This window comes from Oncorhynchus nerka, unplaced genomic scaffold (assembly GCF_034236695.1).
Source record: "Oncorhynchus nerka isolate Pitt River unplaced genomic scaffold, Oner_Uvic_2.0 unplaced_scaffold_922, whole genome shotgun sequence".
NCBI classification, from domain to species: Eukaryota; Metazoa; Chordata; class Actinopteri; order Salmoniformes; family Salmonidae; genus Oncorhynchus; species Oncorhynchus nerka.
In genome coordinates this window covers 204,487-216,009 of record NW_027040382.1, presented here as the reverse complement: position 1 = coordinate 216,009, position 11,523 = coordinate 204,487, and the positions used below count along the sequence as shown (strand labels likewise).

General features: G+C 45.6%; 1 protein-coding gene across 1 annotated transcript in view; it reads left to right on the top strand.

Annotated features, from left to right (window-relative positions):
* The window catches only part of LOC135570695 (puratrophin-1-like), a 15,549-nt gene extending 4,339 nt beyond the window's left edge, over positions 1–11,210 (top strand). Inside the window, exons 2-5 of the mRNA XM_065016650.1 lie at positions 3,941–4,414; positions 5,043–5,166; positions 8,055–8,148; positions 11,187–11,210. Of these exons, the coding sequence (XP_064872722.1) occupies positions 3,941–4,414; positions 5,043–5,166; positions 8,055–8,148; positions 11,187–11,210 (716 nt within the window). The remainder of the gene's footprint in view (positions 1–3,940; positions 4,415–5,042; positions 5,167–8,054; positions 8,149–11,186) is intronic.
* Positions 11,211–11,523: the final 313 nt, after the last annotated feature.

Here is an 11,523-nt window from a genome sequence, read left to right as displayed (position 1 = left end):
GTGTGTTGTAATGGAGAGACTGATCTGATCTCACTGTAGGAGACGATAGAGGTTTAGTGTGTTGTAATGGAGAGACTGATCTGATCTGATCTCACTGTAGGAGACGATAGAGGTTTAGTGTGTTGTAATGGAGAGTCTGATCTGATCTGACTGTAGGAGACGATAGAGGTTTAGTGTGTTGTAATGGAGAGACTGGTCTGATCTGATCTCACTGTAGGAGACGATAGAGGTTTAGTGTGTTGTAATGGAGAGACTGATCTGATCTGATCTCACTGTAGGAGACGATAGAGGTTTAGTGTGGTGTAATGGAGAGACTGATCTGATCTGATCTCACTGTAGGAGACGATAGAGGTTTAGTGTGTTGTAATGGAGAGACTGATCTGATCTGACTGTAGGAGACGATAGAGGTTTAGTGTGTTGTAATGGAGAGACTGATCTGATCTGATCTCACTGTAGGAGACGATAGAGGTTTAGTGTGTTGTAATGGAGAGACTGATCTGATCTCACTGTAGGAGACGATAGAGGTTTAGTGTGGTGTAATGGAGAGACTGATCTGATCTGACTGTAGGAGACGATAGAGGTTTAGTGTGTTGTAATGGAGAGACTGATCTGATCTCACTGTAGGAGACGATAGAGGTTTAGTGTGTTGTAATGGAGAGACTGATCTGATCTCACTGTAGGAGACGATAGAGGTTTAGTGTGTTGTAATGGAGAGACTGATCTGATCTGACTGTAGGAGACGATAGAGGTTTAGTGTGTTGTAATGGAGAGACTGATCTGATCTCACTGTAGGAGACGATAGAGGTTTAGTGTGTTGTAATGGAGAGACTGATCTGATCTCACTGTAGGAGACGATAGAGGTTTAGTGTGTTGTAATGGAGAGACTGATCTGATCTGATCTCACTGTAGGAGACGATAGAGGTTTAGTGTGTTGTAATGGAGAGACTGATCTGATCTGATCTCACTGTAGGAGACGATAGAGGTTTAGTGTGTTGTAATGGAGAGACTGATCTGATCTGATCTCACTGTAGGAGACGATAGAGGTTTAGTGTGGTGTAATGGAGAGACTGATCTGATCTGATCTCACTGTAGGAGACGATAGAGGTTTAGTGTGTTGTAATGGAGAGTCTGATCTGATCTGACTGTAGGAGACGATAGAGGTTTAGTGTGTTGTAATGGAGAGACTGGTCTGATCTGATCTCACTGTAGGAGACGATAGAGGTTTAGTGTGTTGTAATGGAGAGACTGATCTGATCTCACTGTAGGAGACGATAGAGGTTTAGTGTGTTGTAATGGAGACACTGATCTGATCTGATCTCACTGTAGGAGACGATAGAGGTTTAGTGTGTTGTAATGGAGAGACTGATCTGATCTGATCTCACTGTAGGAGACGATAGAGGTTTAGTGTGTTGTAATGGAGAGACTGATCTGATCTGATCTCACTGTAGGAGACGATAGAGGTTTAGTGTGTTGTAATGGAGAGACTGATCTGATCTGACTGTAGGAGACGATAGAGGTTTAGTGTGGTGTAATGGAGAGACTGATCTGATCTGATCTCACTGTAGGAGACGATAGAGGTTTAGTGTGTTGTAATGGAGAGTCTGATCTGATCTGACTGTAGGAGACGATAGAGGTTTAGTGTGTTGTAATGGAGAGACTGATCTGATCTCACTGTAGGAGACGATAGAGGTTTAGTGTGTTGTAATGGAGAGACTGATCTGATCTCACTGTAGGAGACGATAGAGGTTTAGTGTGTTGTAATGGAGAGACTGATCTGATCTGATCTCACTGTAGGAGACGATAGAGGTTTAGTGTGTTGTAATGGAGAGACTGGTCTGATCTGATCTCACTGTAGGAGACGATAGAGGTTTAGTGTGTTGTAATGGAGAGTCTGATCTGATCTCACTGTAGGAGACGATAGAGGTTTAGTGTGTTGTAATGGAGAGACTGATCTGATCTGACTGTAGGAGACGATAGAGGTTTAGTGTGTTGTAATGGAGAGACTGATCTGATCTGATCTCACTGTAGGAGACGATAGAGGTTTAGTGTGGTGTAATGGAGAGACTGATCTGATCTGACTGTAGGAGACGATAGAGGTTTAGTGTGTTGTAATGGAGAGACTGATCTGATCTGATCTGACTGTAGGAGACGATAGAGGTTTAGTGTGTTGTAATGGAGAGACTGATCTGATCTGATCTGACTGTAGGAGACGATAGAGGTTTAGTGTGTTGTAATGGAGAGACTGATCTGATCTGACTGTAGGAGACGATAGAGGTTTAGTGTGTTGTAATGGAGAGACTGATCTGATCTCACTGTAGGAGACGATAGAGGTTTAGTGTGTTGTAATGGAGAGACTGATCTGATCTCACTGTAGGAGACGATAGAGGTTTAGTGTGTTGTAATGGAGAGACTGATCTGATCTCACTGTAGGAGACGATAGAGGTTTAGTGTGTTGTAATGGAGAGACTGATCTGATCTCACTGTAGGAGACGATAGAGGTTTAGTGTGTTGTAATGGAGAGACTGATCTGATCTCACTGTAGGAGACGATAGAGGTTTAGTGTGTTGTAATGGAGAGACTGATCTGATCTCACTGTAGGAGACGATAGAGGTTTAGTGTGTTGTAATGGAGAGACTGATCTGATCTGACTGTAGGAGACGATAGAGGTTTAGTGTGTTGTAATGGAGAGACTGATCTGATCTCACTGTAGGAGACGATAGAGGTTTAGTGTGTTGTAATGGAGAGACTGATCTGATCTCACTGTAGGAGACGATAGAGGTTTAGTGTGTTGTAATGGAGAGACTGATCTGATCTGATCTGACTGTAGGAGACGATAGAGGTTTAGTGTGTTGTAATGGAGAGACTGATCTGATCTCACTGTAGGAGACGATAGAGGTTTAGTGTGTTGTAATGGAGAGACTGATCTGATCTCACTGTAGGAGACGATAGAGGTTTAGTGTGTTGTAATGGAGAGACTGATCTGATCTGATCTGACTGTAGGAGACGATAGAGGTTTAGTGTGTTGTAATGGAGAGACTGATCTGATCTCACTGTAGGAGACGATAGAGGTTTAGTGTGTTGTAATGGAGAGACTGATCTGATCTCACTGTAGGAGACGATAGAGGTTTAGTGTGTTGTAATGGAGAGACTGATCTGATCTCACTGTAGGAGACGATAGAGGTTTAGTGTGTTGTAATGGAGAGACTGATCTGATCTCACTGTAGGAGACGATAGAGGTTTAGTGTGTTGTAATGGAGAGACTGATCTGATCTCACTGTAGGAGACGATAGAGGTTTAGTGTGTTGTAATGGAGAGACTGATCTGATCTCACTGTAGGAGACGATAGAGGTTTAGTGTGTTGTAATGGAGAGACTGATCTGATCTGACTGTAGGAGACGATAGAGGTTTAGTGTGTTGTAATGGAGAGACTGATCTGATCTCACTGTAGGAGACGATAGAGGTTTAGTGTGTTGTAATGGAGAGACTGATCTGATCTCACTGTAGGAGACGATAGAGGTTTAGTGTGGTGTAATGGAGAGACTGATCTGATCTGACTGTAGGAGACGATAGAGGTTTAGTGTGTTGTAATGGAGAGACTGGTCTGATCTGATCTCACTGTAGGAGACGATAGAGGTTTAGTGTGTTGTAATGGAGAGACTGATCTGATCTCACTGTAGGAGACGATAGAGGTTTAGTGTGTTGTAATGGAGAGACTGATCTGATCTGACTGTAGGAGACGATAGAGGTTTAGTGTGTTGATGCCTGGATGTAAGAAAGGATTTATATATATTTATAAAGGTTTACAAGAACTGTTTTAGTGATGTATATATGTTAAGAAATGTTTATAAAGTGTGTATGACTTGTATCAAGGTTGTGTTCCATGCCAGTCAGTCAGTGACTAGTTGTCAGTCAGTGACTATCTGTCTCTTTCTCCATCCAGGCCCCATTCAGCCAGAGGAACCTGTGTTAAAATCCTGTTCCGTGGACAAGCCATCCACTGAAACTAACCACAGAGACCCAGAACTACAACAGACCCCAGCAGTGATGTTTCCAGCCCAGCTAACCCAGTCCCCAGCCCAGCTAACCCAGTCCCCAGCCCAGTTAACCCAGTCCCCAGCCCAGCTAACCCAGTCCCCAGCCCAGTTAACTAGGTCCTACTCCCAGTCCTGCCAGTTAACCCAGTCCCCAGCCCAGTTAACCCAGTCCCCAGCCCAGTTAACCCAGTCCCCAGCCCAGTTAACCAGGTCCTACTCCCAGTCCAGCCAGTTAACCCAGTCCCCAGCCCAGTTAACCAGGTCCTACTCCCAGTCCAGCCAGTGCTCCCAGTCTTCAGTCTTTCCTAAGTCCCAGACACTGACAGAGGCCCACAACATCAATGCTGCTGTCCTGAGTTCTGGGGTGCTCTGTCTGCCTGGTGAGTAGAACAGCCCTCTGGAAACACACAAGATGTTATATATATATATATATGTCATGTCCAACCAGGCTGGTTTGAGGAGGTAACGGTGATTCTGATCTGATCTGAGACCAGTTACTACCACGGTGATTCTGTCTGATCTGATCTGAGACCAGTTACTACCACGGTGATTCTGTCTGATCTGATCTGAGACCAGTTACTACCACGGTGATTCTGTCTGATCTGATCTGAGACCAGATACTACCACGGTGATTCTGTCTGATCTGATCTGAGACCAGTTACTACCACGGTGATTCTGTCTGATCTGATCTGAGACCAGTTACTACCACGGTGATTCTGTCTGGTCTGATCTGAGACCAGTTACTACCACGGTGATTCTGTCTGATCTGAGACCAGTTACTACCACGGTGATTCTGTCTGATCTGATCTGAGACCAGTTACTACCACGGTGATTCTGTCTGATCGGATCTGAGACCAGTTACTACCACGGTGATTCTGTCTGATCTGATCTGAGACCAGTTACTACCACGGTGATTCTGTCTTGATGTGACTAGCTGGTAAAAACACGATCTGATCTGAGACCAGTTTCTACCACGCGCTAGACATCCTGTTTGTGTGTTTGTCTCAGGAACAAGAGATAGGGGAGGTCGAGCCCTGGTGACCGTGACCACGAGGAACACCGGCTGGTTGAACCCCAGCTGTGACTGTGGAGAACTGGTCAGAATCCTGGTCTACTACTACACAATGCTCAGGTACTGTTACACACACACACACACACAGACACAGACACACACACACACCTGACACTACGGTTCTGATATCTCCTGACACTACGGTTCTGATATCTCCTGACACTACGGTTCTGATAGCTCCTGACACTACGGTTCTGATAGCTCCTGACACTACGGTTCTGATATCTCCTGACACTACGGTTCTGATATCTCCTGATACTACGGTTCTGATATCTCCTGACACTACGGTTCTGATATCTCCTGACACTACGGTTCTGATATCTCCTGATACTACGGTTCTGATAGCTCCTGATACTACGGTTCTGACATTACGGTTCTGATAGCTCCTGACACTACGGTTCTGACACTACGGTTCTGATATCTCCTGACACTACTACGGTTCTGATATCTCCTGACACTACGGTTCTGATATCTCCTGATACTACGGTTCTGATATCTCCTGACACTACGGTTCTGATAGCTTCTGACACTAAGGTTCTGATAGCTCCTGACACTACGGTTCTGATATCTCCTGACACTACGGTTCTGATAGCTCCTGACACTACGGTTCTGATAGCTCCTGACACTACGGTTCTGACACTACGGTTCTGATAGCTCCTGACACTACGGTTCTGATAGCTCCTGATACTACGGTTCTGATATCTCCTGCACTACGGTTCTGATAGCTCCTGATACTACGGTTCTGATATCTCCTGACACTACGGTTCTGATATATCCTGATACTACGGTTCTGATAGCTTCTGACACTAAGGTTCTGATAGCTCCTGACACTACGGTTCTGATATCTCCTGACACTACGGTTCTGACACTACGGTTCTGATAGCTCCTGATACTACGGTTCTGATAGCTCCTGACACTACGGTTCTGATAGCTCCTGACACTACTACGGTTCTGATAGCTCCTGACACTACGGTTCTGATATCTCCTGACACTACGGTTCTGATATCTCCTGACACTACGGTTCTGATAGCTCCTGACACTACGGTTCTGATAGCTCCTGACACTATGGTTCTGATAGCTCCTGACACTACGGTTCTGATAGCTCCTGACACTACTACGGTTCTGACACTACGGTTCTGACACTACGGTTCTGACATCTCCTGACACTACGGTTCTGACACTACGGTTCTGATAGCTCCTGACACTACGGTTCTGATAGCTCCTGACACTACGGTTCTGATAGCTCCTGACACTACGGTTCTGATACTACGGTTCTGATAGCTCCTGACACTACGGTTCTGATAGCTCCTGACACTACGGTTCTGACACTACGGTTCTGATAGCTTCTAACACTACGGTTCTGATAGCTCCTGACACTACGGTTCTGATAGCTCCTGACACTACGGTTCTGATAGCTCCTGACACTACGGTTCTGATATCTCCTGACACTACGGTTCTGATATCTCCTGACACTACGGTTCTGATAGCTCCTGACACTACGGTTCTGATAGCTCCTGACACTACGGTTCTGATAGCTCCTGACACTACTACGGTTCTGACACTACGGTTCTGACACTACAGTTCTGATATCTCCTGACACTACGGTTCTGACACTACGGTTCTGATATCTCCTGACACTACGGTTCTGACACTATGGTTCTGATAGCTCCTGACACTACGGTTCTGATAGCTCCTGACACTACTGTTCTGACACTACGGTTCTGATACTACGGTTCTGATAGCTCCTGACACTACGGTTCTGATAGCTCCTGACACTACGGTTCTGACACTACGGTTCTGATAGCTTCTAACACTACGGTTCTGATAGCTCCTGACACTACGGTTCTGATAGCTCCTGACACTACGGTTCTGATAGCTCCTGACACTGCGGTTCTGATAGCTCCTGACACTACTACGGTTCTGATATCTCCTGACACTACGGTTCTGACACTACGGTTCTGATAGCTCCTGATACTACGGTTCTGATAGCTCCTGACACTACGGTTCTGATAGCTCCTGACACTACTACGGTTCTGACACTACGGTTCTGACACTACAGTTCTGATATCTCCTGACACTACGGTTCTGACACTACGGATCTGATATCTCCTGACACTACGGTTCTGACACTACGGTTCTGATAGCTCCTGATACTACAGTTCTGACACTACGGTTCTGATAGCTCCTGATACTACGGTTCTGACACTATGGTTCTGATAGCTCCTGACACTACTACGGTTCTGATAACTCCTGACACTACGGTTCTGATAGCTCCTGACACTACGGTTCTGATAGCTCCTGACACTACGGTTCTGACACTACGGTTCTGATAGCTCCTGACACTACGGTTCTGACACTACGGTTCTGACACTACGGTTCTGATAGCTTCTAACACTACGGTTCTGATAGCTCCTGACACTACGGTTCTGATAGCTCCTGACACTACGGTTCTGATAGCTCCTGACACTACTACGGTTCTGACACTACGGTTCTGATAGCTCCTGACACTACTATGGTTCTGATATCTCCTGACACTACTACGGTTCTGACATTACTACGGTTCTGATAGCTCCTGACACTACTACGGTTCTGATATCTCCTGACACTACTACGGTTCTGATATCTCCTGACACTACGGTTCTGATAGCTCCTGATACTACGGTTCTGATAGCTCCTGACACTACTACGGTTCTGACACTACTACGGTTCTGATATCTCCTGACACTACGGTTCTGACACTACTATGGTTCTGATAGCTCCTGACACTACTACGGTTCTGATATCTCCTGACACTACGGTTCTGATATCTCCTGACACTACTACGGTTCTGACACTACTACGGTTCTGATAGCTCCTGACACTACGGTTCTGATAGCTTGAACAGTGCTGAAGAGCTTACTGTTGTGGCCTGAGTCTCTGTCTCTGATGTCATATCCTGTGTGTTACAGGAAGGAGGTGCGTTCCCTAGGGTTGACAGTCCTAGTAGACTCTCGGCGGTGCTCCCCTGTCCCTGCTCTGTTCAGCGCCTTCAACATACTTCAGGTAAGACACTGTCGAACAGGAAGCCAGAGTGTTTACTGACACGGGCAAACAGGAAACCAGGGAACAGTGTTTACTGACACGGTCAAACAGGAAACCAGGGAAACAGGAAACCAGGGAACAGTATTTACAGACACGGTCAAACAGGAAACCAGGGGACAGTATTTACAGACACGGTCAAACAGGAAACAGTGTTTAGAGACACGGTCAAACAGGAAACCAGGGAACAGTGTTTACAGACACGGTCAAACAGGAAACCAGGGAACAGTGTTTACTGACACGGTCAAACAGGAAACCAGGGAACAGTGTTTACAGACACGGTCAAACAGGAAACCAGGGAACAGTGTTTACTGACACGGTCAAACAGGAAACCAGGGAACAGTGTTTACTGACACAGTCAAACAGGAAACCAGAGGACAGTGTTTACAGACACGGTCAAACAGGAAACCAGGGAACAGTATTTACAGACACGGTCAAACAGGAAACCAGGGAACAGTATTTACAGACACGGTCAAACAGGAAACCAGGGAACAGTGTTTACTGACACGGTCAAACAGGAAACCAGGGAACAGTATTTACAGACACGGTCAAACAGGAAACCAGGGAACAGTGTTTACTGACACGGTCAAACAGGAAACCAGGGAACAGTATTTACAGACACGGTCAAACAGGAAACCAGGGAACAGTGTTTACTGACACGGTCAAACAGGAAACCAGGGAACAGTGTTTACTGACACGGTCAAACAGGAAACCAGGGAACAGTGTTTACTGACACGGTCAAACAGGAAACCAGAGGACAGTGTTTACTGACACGGTCAAACATGAAACCAGGGAACAGTGTTTACTGACACGGTCAAACAGGAAACCAGGGAACAGTGTTTACTGACACGGTCAAACAGGAAACCAGAGGACAGTGTTTACTGACACGGTCAAACAGGAAACCAGGGGACAGTGTTTACAGACACGGTCAAACAGGAAACAGTGTTTACTGACACGGTCAAACAGGAAACCAGGGGACAGTGTTTATAGACACGGTCAAACAGGAAACAGTGTTTAGAGACACGGTCAAACAGGAAACCAGAGTGTTTACTGACACGGTCAAACAGGAAACCAGAGTGTTTACTGACACGGTCAAACAGGAAACCAGGGATCAGTGTTTACTGACACGGTCAAACAGGAAACAGTGTTTACTGACACGGTCAAACAGGAAACAGTGTTTACTGACACGGTCAAACAGGAAACCAGGGAACAGGTTCTGGTGAAAGGAAAAACTCAGGTCCTGTGTGGTTCTGTTGGTGCAGCATGGCTCTTTCACCGTCAGGGTTGTGGGTTTGATTCCCACAGGAGACCAGTATAAACATGTATGTACTCACTACTGTAAGTGTCTCTAAATGACTCTCTACTGTAAGTGTCTGGATCAGAGAGTCTATTAAATGACTCTCTACTGTAAGTGTCTGGATCAGAGAGTCTGTTAAATGACTCACTACTGTGTCTCTGGACCAGAGAGTCTATTAAATGACTCTCTACTGTAAGTCTCTATGGATCAGAGAGTCTGTTAAATGACTCTCTACTGTAAGTCTCTCTGGATCAGAGAGTCTGTTAAATGACTCTCTACTGTAAGTGTCTCTGGATCAGAGAGTCTGTTAAATGAATCTCTACTGTAAGTGTCTCTGGATCAGAGAGTCTGTTAAATGACTCACTACTGTAAATCTCTCTGGATAAGAGTCTGTTAAATGACTCACTACTGTAAATCTCTCTGGATCAGAGAGTCTGTTAAATGACTCACTACTGTAAATCTCTCTGGATCAGAGAGTCTGTTAAATTACTCTACTGTAAGTATCTCTGGATAAGAGAGTCTGTTAAATTACTCTCTACTGTAAATCTCTCTGGATCAGAGAGTCTGTTAAATGACTCTCTACTGTAAGTCTCTCTGGATCAGAGAGTCTGGTAAATGACTCACTACTGTAAGTCTCTCTGGATAAGAGAGTCTGTTAAATGACTCACTACTGTAAGTCTCTGGATCAGAGAGTCTGTTAAATGACTCACTACTGTAAGTCTCTGGATCAGAGAGTCTGTTAAATGACTCTACTGTAAGTATCTCTGGATAAGAGAGTCTGTTAAATGACTCACTACTGTAAGTCTCTGGATCAGAGAGTCTGTTAAATGACTCACTACTGTAAGTCTCTGGATAAGAGAGTCTGTTAAATGACTCTACTGTAAGTATCTCTGGATAAGAGAGTCTGTTAAATGACTCTCTACTGTAAGTGTCTCTGGATCAGAGAGTCTGTTAAATGTAGAAACAGCTCGTTGTGGTCATGGAGTCTGTTTGTAATCAGGATGCCTTTGTCCTCCAACCGTTCCACTTGGTGGTTGTCTAGTGGCCACTCTGCAGCCTCCACTCCGTCTCCAATTTAAGTAGGAATAGACTGTGAGAGGACTTCATTACTGCCATGCAGTTCTGTGTATAATCACTCTGCTCTGTTCAAGTTGTCTCTTGAAGCTACGGTGGTGTCAGACACCGGGACACAACAACGCCGTTAGCTTCAGTCATTCTCTCTACAATGTCATTTAGAGAACCTCTGAGTGCTCCGTCTGTCTGATGTTGTGAGGGTTCTAGAACTGAGTGCTCTGTCTGTATGATGTTGGGAGGGTTCTAGAACTGAGTGCTCTGTATGATGTTGGGAGGGTTCTAGAACATGGTGAGTGCTCCGTCTGTATGATGTTGGGAGGGTTCTAGAACGTGGTGAGTGCTCTGTCTGTATGATGTTGGGAGGGTTCTAGAACATGGTGAGTGCTCCGTCTGTTTGATGTTGTGAGGGTTCTAGAACATGGTGAGTGCTCCGTCTGTCTGTTTGATGTTGTGAGGGTTCTAGAACATGGTGAGTGCTCTGTCTGTATGATGTTGGGAGGGTTCTAGAACATGGTGAGTGCTCCGTCTGTCTGTTTGATGTTGTGAGGGTTCTAGAACATGGTGAGTGCTCCATCTGTCTGTCTGATGTTGTGAGGGTTCTAGAACACATGTGTCCTTCCCTCCATTCCAGGTCACTGCTAACAATGACAGTTGAGCAGGGTTATCACCCTCAGCCACAGAGGTCCATCCCTTAATGTAGCCCCTCACCAGACCTCCTGGTCCCACAGGGAATAGCACCCCCGTCCCAACACACAATGTCTCCACATAGCATCATCTTATTACTGGGTCTAAGGGCCTGACACCTCGACTGTGTCCCAAATGGCACCCTATTCCCTTCATAGTGCTCTACTTTAGACCAGTACTGTCCCTATCCTGGCCTGGCCACAGTCTCTGGCTTTGATACATTGCTCACTAATTGATTTGACCACAATGGCTGCTGTGATGGTCACTGTGGACAATTTGATTCC